The 22303-nt window shown below is 47.1% G+C and overlaps 1 protein-coding gene across 1 annotated transcript in view; it reads left to right on the forward strand.

Annotated features, from left to right (window-relative positions):
* Window positions 1–2025: 2025 nt before the first annotated feature.
* plxna1b (plexin A1b) overlaps window positions 2026–22303 on the forward strand; it is a gene marked incomplete at its 5' end in the record, with an annotated part of 98135 nt that continues 77857 nt past the window's right edge. The window contains 2 exons of the mRNA XM_035524095.1: window positions 2026–3177; window positions 10930–11112. Of these exons, the coding sequence (XP_035379988.1) occupies window positions 2026–3177; window positions 10930–11112 (1335 nt within the window). The remainder of the gene's footprint in view (window positions 3178–10929; window positions 11113–22303) is intronic.

Genomic DNA, 22303 nt, shown 5'->3' on the forward strand with positions numbered 1-22303 from the left:
CCGCACACACGGTACATAAATGACATGCCTAAATAAGCCAGGCTCCATGGCCACTGTTGGTTTTAAATTGACATCTGTTCTGGGTGCACAATGCAGTTATATAGAGTAGAGAGTCAGAATGCCATTTGTTCTATGGCAAACCCATCATCTGATCGTGTCTGATCTTAAAGCTATCCGAGTGACCTCTTCCACAGCAGTGCACTCCAGACGGACCTGCACGGATTCTCACGCTCTGCAGGGACGCAAAAGAGGAACTTGCACAAACCCATCCTTCTAGGTTCCGACACGTCCATTTCCGGGTCCCAAAAAGGGGTTTAGCTGAATCTCCTCCGCCAGATTTGGGATTCGAGCCGGCGCTCGCGTGCAGCTATCGGTTCGGATCTCCCACCCCCCCGCCCCCGCTCTGATGCATTCTAATTGCCCTGCCTCCTCTGGCAGGTCTGGCCTCGGAGACCCCGCCTCACCCAACCCCCTGCACCCCCACCCGCCCTGCCACGCCCCCGCTCTCTCCCTCTGGCCCGCGGGAGCCGTGCGGAGTGACTCCCCCCCGCCCTCCCCTCGTCCTTGGGGATGATGGACAGATAAGACGGCCCTCAATCACACGCTGTAGGAAAGGGGCGGACGAGATAAGGAGGCGTGGGGGGGGCCTGCTGCCCTCAGCCGCCTAGCCGCATCCCCGCTCCCCCCCCCTCCTCCTCGGTTTCCTCTCGACCCCCAAGGCCCTGGAGTCCGAAGGCCCTTGAGGAGCATTGACTTCGCCGCCGTGGGAAGTCCTGTGGACAGAACCTTAAAAAAAAATCACAAGCCCAGCTAGATGGGAGTTCACCAGCACCGGGTCTGGTACTGCGCAGGGGGAAAAAAAAATCCTCCCGATGCCACTGGTCAGAGTCCAGCTGCCGCGCCGTGACCTAACGGGCCTCGTTAACCTGCTTACACTGAGAAGTCTCGGCCCATTAGCCCAGATATCGAATACGAACGGGGATATGAAGCATGACATTAACCTACATGTGGAAATACAGACTGAGCCTAATGGATCTTTTGCACACTCCACTTATTGACATCTGCGCAGAACGATTAGTCACCGTGGCCTGTGCGGACCGGGGCGAAACTACTTCAAAGTCGGGGCGGGGGCGGGGCTGAGGGGTGTGGATTTTGGCAGTTCAAACAGCATGTATGTTTTCGCCTTTCGTCCGTGTGCTTTGGGCAGAATGTTCGTAACGGGCCATTTTCCACGGGGCACGCGAGCAGACCGGCGTGTATACACCCCGGTCGGGATAACGGTGCAGTCGGCCCAGCAGTGACGGTTAAGCTATGGATATGCACATGAAGTGCATAGAGAGGAACTTGAATAGGTTTCCCTATTCACTGAAGAGTTCATTTCCCAATACCTCTCGGAAAAGACGTGTGCGTGTGTGTGTGTGTGAGTCTGAGACAGAGAGAATACTTAATCTGCAAAAAGCTCCTGTCAAGACACTTGGCGATAACGGATGCGTTATGAATTTGTTGAAGAGACTGCACAGTCGCGCTGCTCTTCCGTGATGAGTCGGCACGCCGTCCGTCCCCCAGTCCGTCTCCGCGATCCTCGCCATTTGTCTCGGTAATTAAATGTTGTCGGGGTCTAAACCCCCCCCCCCCCCCCCGACCGCGTTAGTCACGGCCATTTATTTCACGCAGATGATATCGTCTTTAAGGTTTCCTCATGGCTCCAAACACCCCCCCACCCCCACCCCCCACCCCCGCCGTCGCCTTTGGACCGATGGGAAAAGTTCCGATCATGCTGAAATTTGATTGGTTTCTCCCTTTGTTGTCTTTCAGGGCCCTCGGCCGGCGAGTCTCAACAGCGTTGAGGAGAGAAGAGAAGGGAACACTGTGAAGGTTGACTCTCCGCCTGCTCTCATTGGTTGAATCTGCACATACACGTCACGGCGCTCAACTAAGACCGTCGGAGAAAGAGAGCGAACGTACCGCCCCTACTGTCTGCCGCGAAGCCCCAGAGCTGACATGTGGCCTCAGGCAGGGCCCCGCCGTGCCCCCTGCCCAGGGCGAGCGCTCCTGCTCGGCCTGCTGGCCCTCTCCGCGGTCCCTCGGCCCGCGGGGGGCGCCGCCGAGCCCTTCCGGAGTTTCTCGCCGGCGGAGTGGGGGCTCACCCACCTGGCCGTGCACAATGGCACGGGCGAGGTGTATGTGGGCGCCGTCAACTGGATCTACAAGCTCTCCAGCAACCTGACCAGGCTCCGGAGCCACATGACCGGGCCGGTGGTGGACAACGAGAAGTGCTACCCGCCGCCCAGCGTGCAGTCGTGCCCGCACGACCTGGCACAGACGGACAACGTCAACAAGCTGCTGCTAGTGGACTACGGGCAGAACCGTCTGATCGCCTGCGGCAGCGCCTCGCAGGGCATCTGCCAGTTCCTCCGGCTGGACGACCTGTTCAAGCTGGGCGAGCCACACCACCGCAAGGAGCACTACCTGTCCAGCGTGGCGGAGGCGGGCACCATGTCAGGCGTCATCGTCTCGGACGGCGAGCGTGGCAAGCTGTTCGTGGGCACGCCCATCGACGGCAAGTCGGAGTACTTCCCCACACTGTCCAGCCGCAAGCTGACGACCAACGAGGAGGACGCCGACATGTTCAGCTTCGTCTACCAAGACGAGTTCGTGTCGTCGCAGCTGAAGATCCCGTCAGACACGCTGTCCAAGTTCCCGGCGTTCGACATCTACTACGTATACGGCTTCGGCAGCGAGCAGTTCGTCTACTACCTGACGCTGCAGCTGGACACGCAGCTCACCTCGCCCGACGCCAGCGGCGAGCAGTTCTTCACCTCCAAGATCGTGCGCCTATGCGTGGATGACCCCAAGTTCTACTCGTACGTGGAGTTCCCCATTGGCTGCAGCCGCGACGGCGTGGAGTACCGCCTCATCCAGGACGCCTACCTCAGCAAGCCCGGCCGGCAGCTGGCTGGCGCGCTGGGCGTGTCCGAGAGTGAGGACATCCTTTTCACCGTCTTTGCGCAGGGCCAGAAGAACCGGGCCAAGCCGCCCAAGGAGACGGCCCTGTGCCTGTTCACGCTGCGCCGCGTCAAGGAGAAGATCAAGGAGAGGATCCAGTCGTGCTACCGTGGAGAGGGCAAGCTCTCGCTGCCCTGGCTGCTCAACAAGGAGCTGGCCTGCATCAACTCGGTGAGTCCGGCCTGCCCCTTACGGCCTCCAATTAAAACGCAGCAGGAAATGCTGAAATCGGCGCTGAATTCTCAGTCAGGTACCCAATGAATTAAGAACATTTGTTTGTTTATGTATGCTTTTAGATTTTGCTTTTTTGGACCAAGCAAAGGATATTGTGGGGGGGGGAAACCAAACCAAAACAAAACAAAACAAAAAAGGCTCTTGTTTTATGGTTCGTGACGGCTCCCGGTCCTCCTGCTCCGAACGACAGGAGCTTTCCCACAGGCGCACGAAACGGCCGGCGCGCAGGGGAACGTCTCTGGGGGGCCTTTTCCCTTTGACGAGCCTCCCCATGTTCGAGGCTCCGCTGCCCACACCAGTTGAGTTCTGCGCGCTGTGACTGAGCTTTTCTGAGACGGTGCTTTGCCTCCCCTGGGAAACGCGTCCGGGAGCACGAGGGAGACGTTTATCAGAATCGTCTACCCGTGTGTACAGATATGCATCTACATATCCATCTGTGTCTGTAGATATGCATCTGTATATCTGTTTCTGTATGGATACGTGTGGTCAATTTTGTAACTGAGACAATGGTAGGAGAAATCTAGGCTCTCTCTCTCTCTCTCTCTCTCTCCCTCTCTCTCTCTCTCTCTCTCTCTCTCTCTCTCTCTCTCTCTCTCTCTCTCTCTCTCTCTCTCTCTCTCTCCCTCCCTCCCTCCCACCTTTCATTATTTAGTCAGACAGGGACATCATTAGTTCAGCTGACTGGATTTCTCAGCCCTTTCTTTCTCTCTCGCTCACTCTCTTAATTCATTTAGAGAATCCTGATTCTGTCCTTGCTGCCATCAGAGTATTTCTCTCTTTCTCTCTCTCTCTCTCTCTCCCTCTTTCTTTCCTTCTTTCCGATCTGGCACTCTGACTTTGATTTAGCTAGTTAAAGGGTCAAATCAAGTCAGTTAAAGTTAAGACCCCCAACAGCTGATTCATTTTCAGCCTATCAAGCAGCACTTCCAGGAGCTCAGTGCTGGGGCTGTTTCACACTGCTTAAAACGGCCTCGCTATATATTTGGAAGTTACGAAACATTCATAACAATTTACACGAGCCTCCGACGTATTAAAGCGGATGCTGATGCATGGCATTATTCGTGCGCAGTTGCAGCGCAGTTTGCTCGGGACTCTCTAACACAGACCCAGAGTCTCTCGACTCGACTCTCGGTGCTTGGAGGAAGTGGGCACCAGACCTGGATTCGTCTTAGTCTGGGACTGAGCTGCGTCGCCAGTGGGGAAATGTCCTCCGAAACCCTGATCTGTGTACTGGACAGCATCGCACCTGAAGCTCTGACCGAGGGCGGTTTCGGACATGGGTAGCAACGTGGGGGCGGGGGAAGGGTCGGAAGCAATCTTGCAGGCGCACCACGCCTGCGCGTCTGACGAGTCAGCGACCCCCTGTCGCGTGGGTCAGTAAGGCCAGTGAATATTTAATTTAATTATTATTATTATTATTTTTTTTTTACTTTACGTCGGACCACATGGTATAGTCATCACCGCGCTGCAGTGGGTTGCTCGTTTAATAGGTCAGAATTGAAGCTGTGGTCAGCAGACACGCTTGACCCCTTGACTGAGATCTGAAGCCAGGCCAGCATCTGGTTAGTGGAGGTTGAGATTCAGCGTTACAGGATGCGACGGAGCTCTTTTGATGTGCGTGTATGTGTGTGAGGGAGGGAGGGAGGGAGGGTGTGTGAAAAGTGTACGTAGGCGTGCACTTTTAAGCACAGCGGAACGCAACTGCTTGCCTGCTCCCGTCACTTCCTTTCTCAGCCCCTCGTCCACCGCCGCGGAGCTTGCTCGCGCAGGCCGGGAATGTGCGTTTGTTGTTGTTGTTGTTGTTATTATTATTATTATTATTATTATTATTATTAATAAACACTTTCCCTTCTTACCACAGCAACTCCCGCAGAAGAGAGATCTGGTGAACATGGGGGGAGATTAGAGAGGCTTGGTTTTTGGTAGCGCAAGCGTGTGCGTGTAGGCTCGCGTCGGAATTTCGGCGGCGGGCCGCTGGGCGCGGCAGCAGATGTGCGTGGCTGAGAGGGGCTGTTGAGGTGCTTATCTGCGTCTCGCACTCTCTCTGCTGTGCAGATTTGAGGGTTTAATCTGTTAAATGGTTTTTCCGTAACACGGGCCGCGTTCGCCGCTCAGCTAAACACTCCAGATTACACGCCTCTGATTGAATTCAGATCCATACTTTACAGTCTCACACACTGCTGCATGCTTATCACACACTGCTGCAATTGCGCGCGCACACGTACAGTCATAAAGATGAAATGCCTGTCTTGCCTCATCTATTCTCTACTTTTTCACAGACTCAGACTGCTGGTACTTTTCAGCCTCTCTCTCAAACACACACACCCCACCCACCCACTTGCAGAAACATTAAATAGGGATGGCAATTCAGGAGGCTAAATAGATTACTATTATTATTATTATTATTATTATTATTATTTTATATTTCCTTTTATTTATTTATATCCTGTGCTGAATCTGGAGTACCAGCACTGGGGTGTGTTGTCTTCACTGGAGCTGTATCCGGCAGTCCTGCATTTGCTGGTATAACGGCACAGCAACAACTTTTATCAAATCATTGGTCACTGGGTGGGCACACAGTTTTAAACGCACCCTTTCTGATCTCAGACTGTATAAGTGCAGTCTCATAAATTCTGAGGGGTTTTGTCAAAGTTGCGCAGACCTGTCCTCCGTCACGTATACATTGTGAACGTTTGGGGGATTTTTACATTTTTTTTGGGCAACATTAGCAGCTGCACTGCAGTGTTTTTCCAGATCAAGTGTGTAGGTTATGACATTCATGTACGCAACACAACGCCTGATTCATTAGCATGCACGAGCCTTTTTGACTGGTGTGAATATCTGTAGAATAAAGTCACAGTGAAATCCAGTCACTGACAAACACATGCACAGACTCTCACTGTGTGAGGAGGGTTTTTGAAGCGACTGTGGTATTTGGGGTATGTGGCTGTGTGCTGGTGTGACATTCCTTAGCTTTACAGGAATATGGGGACTTTAACTGGATGTTCTCGCCACGTACTATGATAGGTACAGGTTTTTTTAAGGTTGTGTGCGCTGAAGTAAGGGTTTTTTGTTTTTTTTTTGGTGTGTGTGTGTGGGGTTATATTTACTAATGGCTACAGTTCTGTGTGTTTATAGTTTATGGTTTCCCAGAGGTGCATGTTTTAAGCAATATGTACCTTATAGCCAACAGAAACACACACTATTTTGTAGTTCTGGACATTAGTGGGTAGCCTTACTGGTTCCGCCCCTAACCTCATTAGTTAGCCATTATTTTGTGTGTGTGTGTTTAAATTAGGGACACACACACACACACACACAGGCAATATAATTAATGGGGAACGTGAAATCACACACAGAAATCATTAACATTCGTAAGCAGTGGTCAGAGCGGCTGTCTTATCCTCGCCAGTTCTGCCTTGGGGCTGCTTTCTTTAAGGCTTGGTTATCTGTGTACTGAATGGCCATGTTTGTGCGTGCTTCCTGGCACGAGGCCCCCAGCCCGTCGGGGCCTCCCTCCAGGGCCGCCTGCCTCCACACCTGACCCAGTGAGAGAGGGCCCCCTCCTACTCCTCAGCCTGTGGCCAGACGTGTGTGTGTGTGTGTGTGTGTGTGTGGGTGAAACTGAAGATGGGGCTGAAAGAAAGAGAGACGTGGCGAGAGAAAGACGAGAGAGACAGCGAGAGAAGGAGAACGTTGAGAAAGCTGGCACTGATGTTTCTCCTGTTTCTCCCGAGCCCTTTAATACCCTGGACTTCGTGTTCCTGTTGACATTATACACACAGTGTCACATACAGAGACTGGAAGTCTATTAACACGCGTGCGCACACACACACACAATAGTACGCCCAACACTCTGCTCCCTGACTTCAATCTAATCCTTCTGCATCCAGCCATGACTTATCATTCTCTCTGCCGCTCTTTACCTGATACACACTCTGCTCACGTCCTCTCACAGCCTCTGTGTGTGTGTGCGTGTATGCGTGCGCATGCGTGGTTGGACCTGAAGCCTGTAGTACAATAGCAGAGTTTGGCTCTAGGCCAGTGATGTACTGGTGTGTATCTCACACTGTGTGTGTGTGTGTGTATACGTCCGTGTGTGTGTGGGGGGGGGGGGGGGGGGGGCATTGACTGAATGCCAGGGCAGAGAGATTTACCACTCTGCTACCTGCGGTGTATTCCATTGGCTTCATCCTCTAATGCATTGTATTGGCAGCCTGTAGGGCCTGACTAAGTTAAATGGGTGTGTGGGTGTGGGTGTATGTGTGTGTGCGCGCGCGCGCTGCCTTACTTTGTCTTATTCGGTGGTTTGAAGTCCAATTGCTTCAACTGAGAAAAGATGACACAGGAGTGTAAAGGGGAGGCTATTGTAAAGCTTTAGGAATCTGCTACAGAATGTGTGGGCTTCTAGTTTAAAGCCTTAGGTATCTGCTAAACAAGGTTTTGTTCGCCTGTTGCTACATCTTTTATCCTCTTTGCCTTAATGAGTGTGTGCCGAGTTCTAGCTATTAAGTGTCCTCTCACTGCTTACTGAATAGTTTGTATACACCACCTGTACCATGGTCCCATGGTAATGTACTAAACCAATATGTGGAGTGTCTTTTTTCCTGTCTGTGTGTGTCTGTCTGTCTCTGTCTGTCTGTGTGTGTGTCTCTGTCTGTGTGTAAGGTGCCTTGAGAGGGGGTTTGTTAAGTGAACTGATACCCAGCTGACTCTTCCTTTCCTCTTTTTTTGCGCTCTTTTCTTCTGCTCCTTTTCTTCTGGCTCTTCCTGCCAGGAGCCCTAGAGCCCTCTGGATAGATTAGGAGAGACGGAGGGAATTGGGGTGAAAGGAGATGTGGGGGGGGGGGGGGGGTTTGATATGGCTTGTGCTGCCAGCAATGGCTTAGAGTACATACCACACACACACACGTATGCAGCGTGGTAGAGAATGCAAACATAGGGAAGGGAATAACAAGAAAAGGAGCGAGTGTATGAAGGCTGTGTGTGCGCTTTTACGGGTCAGTCTGATTCTGGTCTCTGATGAGTCGTGTCCTGCTCTTTTCACCACTCTGATTCAGAGGCCCCACACCAGGTTCAGAGTTCCAGTGGGCCAGTACGTGCACTAGAAGCCCTGTGGGATATGGAGTATTTTGGCAAAAGCGTTTGTGAATATTTTCACTGATACGATGTGAAAATGCAGCATGGCTAGCCAAGATGGCACAGAATTTTAGATATTTTTCTAAGCACACTGTGAAGTGCTTGATTTTTAGAGCTGCGTACTCTTTAATTGGGATGCATTAATTGGTGCCTTTGTCAGTTTTATGTAGGCATGGCTGATGTGAAAGATTAGCATACAAAATTTGGTGCAGTATTAAAACGCTACTTTTTCAAGAGTTGTTTAAAACATTTCAAATGGGTTCCAAGGGCAGTTGAAATGGCAGTAAACATTGGCTACAGTCATACAGAGCATTTCTATTTTTATATTCTTGACCTTTGACCCTTGAACTTTTAACTTTTTAAATAGTTTTTTTTTTTTATCATTGAGGCAGTTTGGAATGTTTTAACTTGAAAAAATGATCACATAAAGAAGAAGCAACATGCTGCAATGTTACATGGCTAGATTTCTGAATGGATATTAAGTTTAGTTGTACACTATGATGGATCTGCCTATGGGGACAGAACATTTCACAAACCATTTGGCTCAAAACTCTGTTTATGGAATGCTATTCATAATCTAAATCCGTCCATGGGAATCCATTATTAATAGACTTGTTTTTACAATAAAAAAATATGGCTTTTGCTGAATGGAAATCTGCCTTCAACCAGTGAATCCTAAATTCCATCAGCACAGGTGAAGGACGTGTCTGTTTGGATTTTGTAGTAATGCAACGACAAAATCTTTAATCATTCATAGAAATAAAATAAGATAAAATAAAATCAGTCAAGAATAATTAGCTAGCAAACTGAAAAGAGCCAAACTACAGCTTGCCTAGGCTGCCTATGCATGCATGCGCGCATATAGATAGATAGATAGATAGATAGATAGATAGATATAATATTCTTCTTTTTTTTTCCCCTCCTGAATTTACTGTTTGCCTGCTCATTGCATCAGCCACCGCTGCCAGGGTGCTTATGGACATGAAGACACTGATTTCCTCTCGCGCTTTTCAGCAAGACGGGCTCAGGGGTGTCGCGTGCGTCTTCAGCGCGCCACTTTTACGCGCGCGACAGCCGTCACCACTTACGTAACGCGCCAGACGTGGCTAGCTAAATAGCTAGCTACATTTTTCAACGCTCTGTTTCAATTTCAATATGTGGCTATGGTTCTTTAATTAATTTCTTAATTATATGTAAGCAGTTATACGGATACATTTGATGAAGCAGTTATTTATCTTACAAAAGCTAGGTAGGACTCGGAAGGGTAACGGTAAAGAGCGGGACTCTTGTCTCACCAGGGCTGGTTTGAGAGGAGCATAATCGGTTCCTATTCTTGCCGTTAGATATATTTAAAAAGAAACTGAGCAATGAACGGGGTTGAATGGAGCTAAACGGCTAAAAACGAAGAATTAACAGTTTCTCCCCGCTTGCCCAGAATCATATTTTAATTTTGGAAAGCAGGATCATGTACTGGACTAAAATAGAAAAGAAGACGGGTTCTGGGCAGTAACGCTGCCACTGAGCTGGTTAATTGGTGAGCTGACGCTGGAGTAGCTGAAATGTTATAGCGTCCTACTATCCAAAACCCATTTGTCGTATATAAAAAAACGAAATATACGGCTAAGGTTTCTTTGACATATTTGGGCAATACACACTTCTGCTTTCCGAAATTAAAGGCCAGGTGGTGAGACGCTTGATTTTTCTTCCCCCCCCCCCCCCGTTAAGATCAATTCACAGATTCATCATGTAGCGTCTCTAGCATTCGACAAACTGGAAACCATTACAGAGCGGCACTTCTCTCTACAAATAATCTGGTTTCACTTCCTGCTAGTCGAATTTTTAAGCATTTGTTTTAATAAAACACATATAACTTACACAAGTCTTTTTTTTAAAGTATACATTTTTAGTATGCATTTGTTGTTAGCTGTGGCTGAAATAGCCGCTGACGCTAGGAACCGAGGTATGTTTCTCCTAAGAAACTTGGGAGATGCCCCATTTTCTGTGGTATATTCTGACCATGTCACTTATGAAACTTGCATGAAATTTTGTATGCAGTTACTGGGCGAAATGAGGCTTTGTAGTAATAGTTAATAGTAGTTTTGGAATAATATTAATTACCACATAACATGGTTAGCATCTAATATGTAAGGGAGGTCTGTAAAGGATCCAAGCATTTTTTTTAGTTTTTATTTATTTATTTTTTATTTTGTATTTTGTAGTAGTAGTAGTAGTAGTCGTAGTATTAATCTGAAACAGCATTGAGCTCTGAAGGGAAAAAAACATTATTCACCATAAACCCAAGTCTACTTTCTTTTGTTGTTTTCACAATACATGGTTGTCTGTTTTCTGCAATACAGCTAACCTGACTTTTCTATATTGCACAACCATAATAAATAACAATGGGGGGGTGTATGTGTATATGTATATGTTTGTTTTTATTGATCTTAACCTTTCCTCACTCTGCTGGGACTTCTGTTTTGGAATAGCTCATGCACAACATCCCCCATGTTCACATACAGTAGACTAATCTTCTCTCTTTCTCTTTTGCAGCCTCTGCAGATTGATGATAATTTCTGTGGGCAGGACTTCAACCAACCTCTTGGGGGCACTAGCACAATTGAGGGCATCCCCCTCTTCATTGACAAGGATGATGGAATGACCTCTGTAGCGGCGTATGATTACCATGGGAACACCGTGGTTTTCACTGGCACACGCACTGGCCGACTGAAGAAGGTAAGGAATGACTCCCAGTGACTGTCTGTCTGTCTCTCTCACTCTCTCTGTCTCTCTCTCGCACGCTCTCTCTCTCTCTCTCTCTCTCTCTCTGTCTCTCTCATTCCCACACACTCCCTTTTCTCTCCCTTCCCCATAATTGTGTTGTGAAAAGAATTTTCCTATTGACTGTACAGGACCATTTTCTTGAAGTGGGCTGTCTTTCTCATGGTGCTTGCCTGTGTTTGAGCATAGTCTTTACCAAACCACAGGGTCACAGTGTTAATGCTCTTTTATGTGTGGTGACTGACTGTGACCCTGATGGCGGTCTGCACTTCTAACACTCCTGCCCCAGCTAATTAAGGTGAAGCAGGCGGTATCAGATAGGGCACAGTAGGACTAGAATCACAACTAAGGATTGGATAGGATACCAGAATTAATGATAATAGGCAAAATCATAAAAATATAAAAACCAATGGTGCTTGTACCCTTTCAATGGCTAGATGATGACAATTTAAATTGATATTGAACTGATTTCCACCATATAATGACATTTTATCTACGTATTCATACAGAGTCCATGACTTGATACATTTTACCCCACAATAATATTTTAAAGTATTGGAGAAAAAAGATTGAATAGGTCACTTCATAAACCCCTCATAAATGTCATAGATTTTTGGTTCTGTATCTCTTCTACTTATTCAACAGATTTGCTATATTCAACACTTGCCTACTTTGCGAATATCTGTTTGCCAGTAGCTGTTACTTCAACCAAATACTCCCCTGTTCACTTTGTTTGACCTTTTCATGCAAGGTGAAGTAGTTCATCTCCCATGTCCCCAACTGTTGCTCATACTCACCTATACCTTTGATGCTTTTGATATTGCAATATTGACTTTTTTAATATAGATTTTTTTGTTGAAGTATTGAATTTATTATAAAGTTAAAACTCCAAAGCCCTACATTTTAAAATCTTACACTAAATATTTTTTTGATAAATATGATTGTACTGTTATGACTATGATAAATGAAATAAACGACTTCTGGTATTTTATAAAGAAATGCTGAAATGCAGAGCCTTCTGCAGCAGTCTTCCTGCAGAGCACAGGGACAACATCTATGAACCATGGCAGAGGGAAAGGAGAACTCTTAACAGTTCTCTGAACTATGGGCAGAGATACCTGTATGTGTATGTGTGTGTGTGTAATGTCCTTTTTTCTCTTTTTAATGTGATTAAATTTTTTGGTATTGGTGCATTTTAAACATTTCCTGTATGTTAAGAATAATGTATTTACTGTGATAATGTGGAAAGCACATTATCACCTTCAATGATATGGGAAATTTATCAAAAACCATGATTAATGTTAGTATATTCCATCCTTAGTATTGAACTGCATGAAGGTGGGCCTGTGGGAGGAAGGCTCTCATTTTGCAGTTGATGTAACAAACATTTGGTAGGGTATGCCAACTAAGGCCAAGTCTAGTTCATTAGTGCCTCTAGCTTCTTTGAGCTGTTCCTTTCTGCCGAATGTGTATCAGAGGAGCAATTGTCCTTCAGTAGAGCAACAAAGCCCCGTGCTTTGGTAGTGTAACGATACAGATCTACAGGCTTAAACACACAGGTCTGTGAATGACATTGTGTGCATCTCTGAGTGTACATGTCTATGCAGGGGTGGGTGTCCATACAGACCCTGTCATTCTCTCTCTCTCTCTCTCTCTCTCTCTCTCCACCTTACGGCTTTGTACACGCTACGCATCCTTCCTTATGGTGTTATGGTTCCACAGGTTATGGTGTGCTATCTGTGTCGTCATCCATCCTTTTAGATCAGCTAGACGATCACCAAATTTTTATTTTTTTTTAAAGCAACTTGAAGTCGCTGAGATCACTTTATTTTTTCCTGGGGCAGAAGGTGCTAGAAGTGTTTTGCACATGTTAAAGGAGTGCTAATAGGAGAGCTGTCGGCCTCTGTTGTCTTCTCATATTGCCTCTGCTAACGTCATACTGCCTCTGCTAGTTGCTCGGCCTACTTCCGTTAGCTGCTCAAACTGACACGACTCGTATGGAAAAGCTATATAAGTCCTGTACATAGCAAGCGAATATTTCCATATTCACATATGGTAGAGTCATCCTATACCATTTTCATTATGTTTTGTGTACGAGCGCGGGTGGGTGTGCATGCGTGTGTGTGTGTGGGGGGGTGGGGGGGGTGGAGGAGAGCTGGGTAGAAGAGGAAGAGATTACTGAGGCGTCACATGATGGATTCACCGAGATGTGAAATGGAGGACAGACTGTGGCCAATACCCAGGGAGAGAGAGAGATGAAGAGGCTACTAGGAGATTCAAGATGGAGATGGAGTTAAAATGGAGCTCTGTTTTGGTTTATTGTTGTTGTTTTTTTTATTTTTATTTTATTTATTCATTTTTTAGTGAACTGTACTATTTGCGCTCTCCTCAACTTCAGATTTTAAATATTTCCATTCCTCTCTGAACACACACTCAAGCATACACAGGTCATTTTCTGTCCTTCTCATTCTGTGCATCCAAGTGCTTCTTCATGTACTCGCTGGGCCCTCTCCTGTGACAGCCTCTCCTCTGCTCACCGTGTGGGCCTCTTGATTGCCTGGACCTCGGAGAGCTCTTCAATCAGGCTCAGCGCGCTGAAGTCCTGCCTGGCCAAGTGGCCCTCTGAGTGGGTAGACCTTGGCCACTGATTGGGTCCTCACCGGCCATCGAGCAACTCTGCCCTCTTTTAATAGAGCTGTTGTGCGAGAGACAGCGAGTAAGAGTGCATGGGAGGGACGAAAGGAGAGAGCCGTGGAATTAACTGGACCTACGTTTTTTAAAACCAAACATTTCCGGGCATAGGGTGTGGTGGTATGCTGTCTGGGCGACTGTGGTGGAGCAGCCCAGGTGCTGTGGCCTCCAGGTGGGTGTGCCTTTGTTACGGGTGGTGAGGGGCAAAGCTGCTCCCAGGGTACTCTGTCTGAGCTTAGCGTGCTTCTGCTCAGCCGGAGAACAGATGGAGACATGGCCTGCACAGCACAGCTCTCCAGACAGACTAAGACAGACAGGAAAACACACACACACACACCCTTCAGCCAGACAACCAGTCATGCAATTATACCTCTGCACCCTCCCCCGCCACACACGCCATGATAAACATATACACAGATGCATGCTGTTGTCTGGAAAACTTTCAGCTAGTTATGTCTTTTGTCTTTCTCTGTAGGTGACTGTCCTCAATGTCCTTTGTCATTTTTATTTCTATCACTGTCTCTCTGCCTCTCTCACTCACACGCACACGCACGCTCACACTGTGTCTGACTCTCTCTTGCTTGCTCTCTTCCCTCCTGTAGTGTTTGAGTGGGTTGAGTAGGTCATTCCGACACATTGTTTTCTGAGTAAATGGCGTCACTGTCATCCTGAATTACTCCAGTCAAGCGCACGCTGCGTGTTTGTCTCTAGCTCTCTCTATATGGTAACCCTCGTTCCCTCTCCTGCTCTTCCTCTTGGTAATAAGGCTGTTAATTATAGCCCTATGTTCTCATTAATATTAATACAGTCTGCCTCTCAAATAATGAGGAGCTTCTGGTTTCCCCTGTAATCACATGAATGTCTCCTTTCATTCGATCAAGGAGCTTGTCACTGTTGCCATTACGGTCACTATAGCAAACCGCTATCAGTTCTACAGCAGCAGTGGCCACGTGTGATTTTTTGGGGGGTGTGAAACTGACAGACTCACCGTCTCTGCAAAAATGTGACTCTTTTATTTATATTTAATCCCAACAGTGGGGTGGGAGTTTACAGGTGTGTGTGTGTGTGTGTGTGTGTGTGTGTGTGTGTGTGTGTGTGTTGCTCTCCTTCCCTCACTTACACACAAACACTAGTAAAGTAAGAGTAAGGGTTTGTTCTGGCCTCAGTGAAGAAAAATGATGTGCACTTTAATACCATTTTAACTCTCAGAACAGTAATGGCTCTTGAAAACGCAAAATAATGGACTGGCGATCTGTTATTCAATCATTTTATCACTGTGTGTATTCTCATACACAGTAGACAGCAGACAAGTATTGCAGATCTAGAGGCCTACTCTGTGTCAAAGGTCCCTTCTGAGCCGCTCTTGTCCAGAGGGTTATCACTTTTATATGATATAAACACTGATCTAATTCCTTTATTAGTTGTGTTGTCATGACTGCTGTTATACTGGCATTCTACTGACCTGCTTTGTTTGTGTGTGTGTGTGTGTGTGTGTGTGTGTGTGTGTGTGTGTGAGAAAGAAAAGCAGCAAAATGTGCATACCGTGTTTCATTAATTTATTGATTTGCTCCAGTGAGCTTCTGTGCAAGTAACTAAAGGACCATGCCCTTGGAAAACCCATCCCTCCCGTTCTGCTCAGACATATCCCTCTTCTTGCCTTTACCAAAGCTCTGGAGTGTTCACTCGGTCAGTGAATGCTATTTCTGCTTCTAATATACATACATTCAGAAATGGCACGCAGACACAAATGAATCCCATTCCACACGCGGAATGAAGCCACTAGTGCCCATCTTTCTTTTCTTTTTAATGGCGCTCTCGTTTAGCCAACACATCAGAGAGTGAGGGAACAGGATCCCCCTCTGCTGGGGTGGCAAGGCCCCTCTCAGTGGGTCTAATCTGTCAACATGTAGAGAAGTGGAGGGACTCATGAATAATGGAGCAGGAATAGCTCTGCTGGACTGCGTTTGTTTAAGCATGGACCCAGCAGCACGTGGGCTCAGCCTTACAGACAGTATGGTGGTATGGAACACACATGTTCTAGTCTTACTTTATTGGGACTTGTGCAGTCCAGAAACATGTATTTAATTCATTTATTCACTTTATTATTTGTGAAATGCACGCGCGCTCACACACACACACACACACACACACACACACACACACACACACACACACACACACACACGTGCATGCACCCAGAGACCAAAGCAATTACTTAAATGCTTTGCTCTGTGGCGCACAGTCCAAAGGAGAGGCCATAATTGGAGCTGCAGAGGTAAATTACCTTTGGCCCAGAGTGAGACAGACCCACACACACACACACACACACACACACACACACACACACACAGTTGAGCAATAATAGATCTTCAGACCATTGCTCTAAACTTCCCACCTCCATAATTAGTGTTTCAGTGTTTAAGCGATCCAGTTTTAGGCAGCAACAGCATGCAGACACACACTAATACATGCTGTCGTACACAGCAACCCACTCTGACTCTGCTCTACACCTCTGCACACTGTTTGGCTGACACGTCCAATAACAATGCATATCTATGTCCAGTTAAAGTGCTCTACAAAACAACTAGAGCCTTGGAATAAGTCACTGCTGGACTGTTAACGGTCATGTCTTCATTTTGTATGGGCCAAATTTCAGATGGGGAGTATTCACAGCAGGCAGTCTGTGCCACGCCTGAGCATGTTGGACCCTTAAGTCCAGTTGGTTTGACTAGTGTGATTGCTCCCTTCCAGCTGTCTGCTGGAACAGGTGGGCTCGGCCGTGCTAACGCATGGCATAAGGCAGCTGAGCCTTGTGTTAGCATGCCCTTAATTTCAGATTCTTAAACAACCTCAGAAACCACATCTTTACCTCATTATTTACTCAACCTGCATCCTGGACAATGTGGTGCTCATAACCCTGTCTGTAGTGGGGCTGGTCTGGAGTGAACTCTAAATCCCATAAACCTCAGCTTTCTCTCTAAACAAGCCCAAATTCCTCCCTTCGTTGGCCTGGATTTGCAGGGCTCAGTGTTGCCTGACATTTTTCCCAGCACTAGTCTGCAAGGCTGTGTTGGGAACCTCGGCCAGATGAGGAGCCCAGCGTGTGTGGCCCTCTGCAGCTTGGCCCCAGGGCTGCAGTGCACAGGTTTCAGAGTCACTTTCCAAAGGCCTTTTGGTTTTTGCTCTTTCTTTTCTCCTCCTCCCTTTCCCCTCTTCAGCAACTCATTACCTTGACGAGTACAGAAATAGTATTTAATCCTGACAGGGATCAAATTATCGCTCCTAATTAATCTGGGGAAAAAAGACCTCTTGCAGTATAGGCACTTTTGTATGTTAATCTGCCTAGCTGTTACTTGCAGAATTAAATGAAATGATTTCCTTTTTGATTGAATTGTATTTTGATTATAGGATTAAAAGCATTGCTGGCTATGTATCTTCAGCAGTGTGGTTCTCTCACTCCTCTCTTTTGCTAATCTCTTAAGGGCTTTTCTGCGGGTGTGAGATTCAATATTAAAATTGGTTGTAACTGGGCTTTAAACACATGCATGTAGTATGTGAATTTGAAACAAGCTTGCACTAAATTGAAGAGGTTATGGGTGTAACCAAAGAAAAGTTTTCCTCTTGTCTGTTAATCTCCAACTCTGAGTGATTTGGGGCTGCCTAGGGTTCATTTTGCGGTAGGTGATCTAGACAATGGTAATGCAAATTGTAATTATTTTGTTAGGATGTTTTTCTTTCTTTCTTTCTTTCTTTCTCTCTCTCTCTCTCTCTCTCTCTCTCTCTCTCTCTTTCTCTCTGTCCTCTTCAAGTCTTCTGTAGATTGTCATTTATTTAATGCAAATTCATATTTTTTGTCAGTGAATATGAATGTCATTTGGACATTTTGTTGATTGTCAGGAGTTGAAAGTACATTTGTGTGTGGGGGGGTGTTTTTTCCCTTAATAGTTAGTCAGCATGATTATCACATGGTTGTCATATGCCACCAGTTGCTCAAGGTTCACACTGTCTGAAACGCAGACAGACTCACAAAGAACGCTGTGTGTCTGGTACTTCTGAGTATTATGCCTGGAGTGTGATATAATGCACCACAGTCACCCAAATTGAAACCCCCAGTAACAAAATTCTATCTTTTATCTTTGAGTTTTAATTTTGTCCTTTTTTTCCCTCAGTCCTGGATGGCTGTGCTCAGGGACTGAATGCAGAGTATTTGGAGTGGACAGAGTGGAGCACAGCTACAGAGAGTGAACGCAGGGTGTGTTGAGAGGACAGAGTGGATCTCAGCTACTGAGAGTGAAAGCTTGTCATCTGTTCATTTCAGCTTTTCATCCGCACTAAAATATTCATGATTATCCTGTTCTGACTGCCCCCTCTGAGGAGCTTTTTAATTCTCGTCACAAACACGTATGCACACGTGTGTGCACACTATACACACACACACACACACACACACACACACGTGCTGCTGCTGCCAGGCAGATATGTAGAGAGCTGTGGTTTAGCTATATTTTATTCAGCTCTCAATGCTGCATTTTCTGCATTGTGTGTGTGTGTGTGTGAGAAACACACACAAGCAGAGTTTGGTGGAAATAGGCTATGTTCTCTTCAGGCTGAGTGCTGTATTGGCCTGGACTGGAATATGAATGCTTCAAGCAGCCTATCCGGATTTCCACTATCCTGTATTTGCTCCAGAATAAGGTGTGCTGAATTACTCTCCTCTCCTTTTCTCCTCTCCTCTCCTGTTCTCTCCTCTCCTCCTTCAGGCACTTCTGTCCATCCTAAATGAGAGGTGATAAAGGAACAGAAGGATTGAGTTTCCATCCGCCTCAAGCCTTCCTGTTCTTCTAGTATTTCGGTCTTCACACATTCATCATCTCTCTTTCTGTCTCCTGGTTCTCTTACTCTCTTTTCTCTAACATTCTCTCACTCTTTCCTTTCTGTCCCCCACCTTCCTTTTCTCCATCCTATTGTTTCTATGGTAACAGCAAGGATAGTGGTGTTGTCAGATCTGCTCAGGTAGAATTCCACAGGATTGGTCTTAGTTTGGGGGGTGGGGGGTGTAACCTGAACATTTGGTAGTGGAGTAAGGGGGGCTTTTATTCTTTTGGTGTCACGTTTGCACTTGTCCACATATCTAAAACACAAGCACATGCATACAGCATACCTTCTCATGTCCTAACGTATCAAGGTTGTGTATATCTGTGTGAATCATGTAATTGTGCAAAATGTGCAGATATTTGCAGAGTTTGCACAGGCAGAAAGCTTAACTATTATAATTAGCTGTGTGTGTCCATGTTAATGGGTTAAAAGAGAAACTGCACTGGCAGCAAGCTTGCTTATCCTGCTTTATTGGGTACTTTTTGCCTGACCACATTTTCTGTACAGAGGTGTGTGTGTGTGTGTGTGTTCATCTGTCCTCCTGGGATATACAGAACTGCAGTCAGGCTTGACTTTCGTTGCAAAGAAACAGCCATTATAGTGATCTGCCATCTCTGTCCTTTTAACATAAGGGACTGTTCTTACCCACGCTAATGTGCTCTCTCTCTCTCACACACTCTCACACACACACACACACACACACACACACATAGTCATTTAACGGAGTCTGGAGTGTGCACCACAGTTTGAGAATGCAGGACGAAATGATTTTAGTCATCCACACTCGACATCGCTCTCTACCCACTCCACTCACTAACCATCCCAAACTGCTTCATTATGGTAGAGCAGTACAGAGTACTGCAGAAAGAAAATTGAACAGCATTAGAAGATGATGCCTCCATGCTAGTAACTAAATGAGTCTTTGTGTATAGCACAGTGTACATGATGCAGGCTAAGCAGCCGTACCTCATTTGAGGTCATTATAGATCTATAGTGTGTGAAACTGTAGGTAGGTTATTGACTGATATTATCTTTCCCAGGGATCTTTAGGGTATTGAACGTGTGAAATAATTGAAAGCTCTGTGCAGGGAGAGAGGGGGGAAGAAGAGAGCAAGAGGGAGGAAAGCAACTGTTCCTTTAATTTGACTCACTGAACAATAGTCAAGGGACTGTATTACAGTCATGTAGAGGCACTGAGTGCAAGGTAGTTTAATAAGGTAATAAAACACACACACACACAGTGTCTGTGAAAGCCAGAAGGTTTGAGAAAGGAAGGACCGGCATGTGAGTATCTTCTGTGGTATGGCTGGTTAAGTTACTCTGCATGGCATGGACTAGGCATGGACTCTGGGAGAGAGGCGCATACAGAAAGAGGCATAAATAGCACCAAAGACCATAACCAGCTTTTCATGTGTCAGAGGCCTTCAACTCAGGAGGGCACCACGAGCAGCTCCACAGCCTGCGCTAGGCCTGAAGCAGCAGAGGCTTCTGCTCAAGCTCAGAGTAAACCCTGTAAAGAGAGCGAGATGAATGTCTGTAGTGACTAGACTTTGCTAGTAATGATTTAATAGAGGTCTAGCGGAGGCCTAATAGAGGGTGGTGGCGCGGTGGGCTTAGCATGGCGTTTAACAGATCCATATCTGTGATGTATTAGACACTGACTGCTGCTCTGCTTGCGAACACTGCATTGTCAAGTTCAGTTCATTCTTATATTTTCACTGAGGGTGTGCCCACGTTCTGTTTCTCACTCGCTCACACTCTTTCCCCCTGTCCCCCTTTCGCTCTTATTTTGCGATAGCAGCACTCGAGTGCTCAGGTGGAGAACTTTGTGGCACTGACTGCTGACTTCATAGTTTCATTAGAAACCCAGCCATCTGCACTGGCAGGCTTTGGTAACTGGGACCCAGAAGAGCCTTCCGTCAGAGCCAAAATGGCCGTCAGACTGATGGCCCGCTCTCTGTGGACGGCAGGGGAGTGGTCAGGGGTCAAGGCCACGAGAACGAGTGCAGTGAGGGATGAAAGAGGATTTAGAGCGTGGCATGGATGGGCATGGCTCTTAAGGGTGTGTGTGTGTGTGTGTGTGTGTTCATGCGTGCGATATTAGGCTGCCACTTTTCCATGTCATGTTTCTCTTCTCTTGATCTTTTCTATAGTCCCTCTCACTCTCTCCTCGTCTCCATCTCACGCCAGTTCTCCCAGTACCTTCCCCTCCCTGCGGCTGAACAGCGGGCTGGGCACAGTGGTGAGGCCTTGGGCGAGGGACTAAGAAAGAGGGAATGGACGAGCAGAAAGAACTGACAGGGGCCGATAGATGGACACACAGTCCTCCATATACACACACAGTTTCTTCCTCTGGCGAAACCTTTGCCTCTTCTGTTGTGTGTGTGTGACAGAGAGTGTGTCAGACAGAGAGAAGCGCGGGGGGGGGGGGGGGGGGTGTGTCAGGGAGGATCTGTTCAGGGCATGGATGCTTGCAGCAGTGTGGATCTAGCTACAGACCAGACAGTAGGAGTGCTATCACTGTAGCCCTGTGACCACTCAATTCATGCTCTCATTTGTTGTCGAGTTTGTCAGCTCTTGGTAGAAACAGAGTTAAGTATACAGACTTGTTTTTTGTGTGTGTGCGTGCATGCCTATTGGATGAATGACTTTTCGATTGCTCTGCTGTTATGAGAAGAGGCTTGTAATCGGTTGTGCCCTCTCTTAGAGGCTGGATCAAACCTTTCAGACACAAAGCATAGAATGAGAGCTCCGGGAGAGGGAGAGCGTGTGTGTGTATGCGTGTACGCGTGTATGCGTGTACGGAAGGGCTTGTTACGAGTGGTGTTATTCTAGCATCTAGTGTTCCTCGTATCTCTTGCTTTGAGGCCCATGCTCCAGCAGGCCAGCGTGACAGACTGGGGGGAGCAGAGAGTGCGCTGCTGAGTGAAAATGGCCCCAGAATCATCCTGATTTCTGCTCTCTGCTTTGCCCTTCGTTGCATCATCTCCCTGATGTCTTCTGGTGTGAAGAAGTGTGTGTGTGTGTAAGTGTGTGTGTGTAAGTGTGTGTGTGTGTGTGTGTGTGTGTGTAAGTGTGTGATTATTGGGACAAAAGAATACTGAAGTGATGTTCCAGGTGTGCAGGCAGCGTGTGTGGGTGTGGGCAGGTGTCTCCATCCTCAGGCTGGTGGAGGCTGTTCTACGTGCTTCGTTTCAAAAGGCAACTTGAATGTCCAACGGAACATTTTTGCATTTGTCCTGCTTCTTTAATAACACAAAGGACCATTTAACCTTGTGCATCCGTACGCTGGGAGGTAAGAGCGAAACTGCTCAGAAGGCCCTGAAATGTCATGCGTGCAGATGTATTCCTTTCCTGTGGCTAATGTTTCACAGACACTGTCGGCGCCCTCTCTCACTCCTTCTCTCCTTCTGTTTCTCTCTCCCGCTCTCTCTCTTTCCTTCCCACTGGCGTTCCAGTTGAGGAGGGGGGGAGTGAAACTGCTTCACCACATTTCCGAGCCCACATGTTCACAGCTTCCAGTCTCAGCCATTCCACTGACCCAGCTGCTAATGAAGGGCTGACCACACTGCAGGGCCCT

This window comes from Electrophorus electricus, chromosome 3, assembly GCF_013358815.1.
Source record: "Electrophorus electricus isolate fEleEle1 chromosome 3, fEleEle1.pri, whole genome shotgun sequence".
Lineage (NCBI taxonomy): Eukaryota > Metazoa > Chordata > Actinopteri > Gymnotiformes > Gymnotidae > Electrophorus > Electrophorus electricus.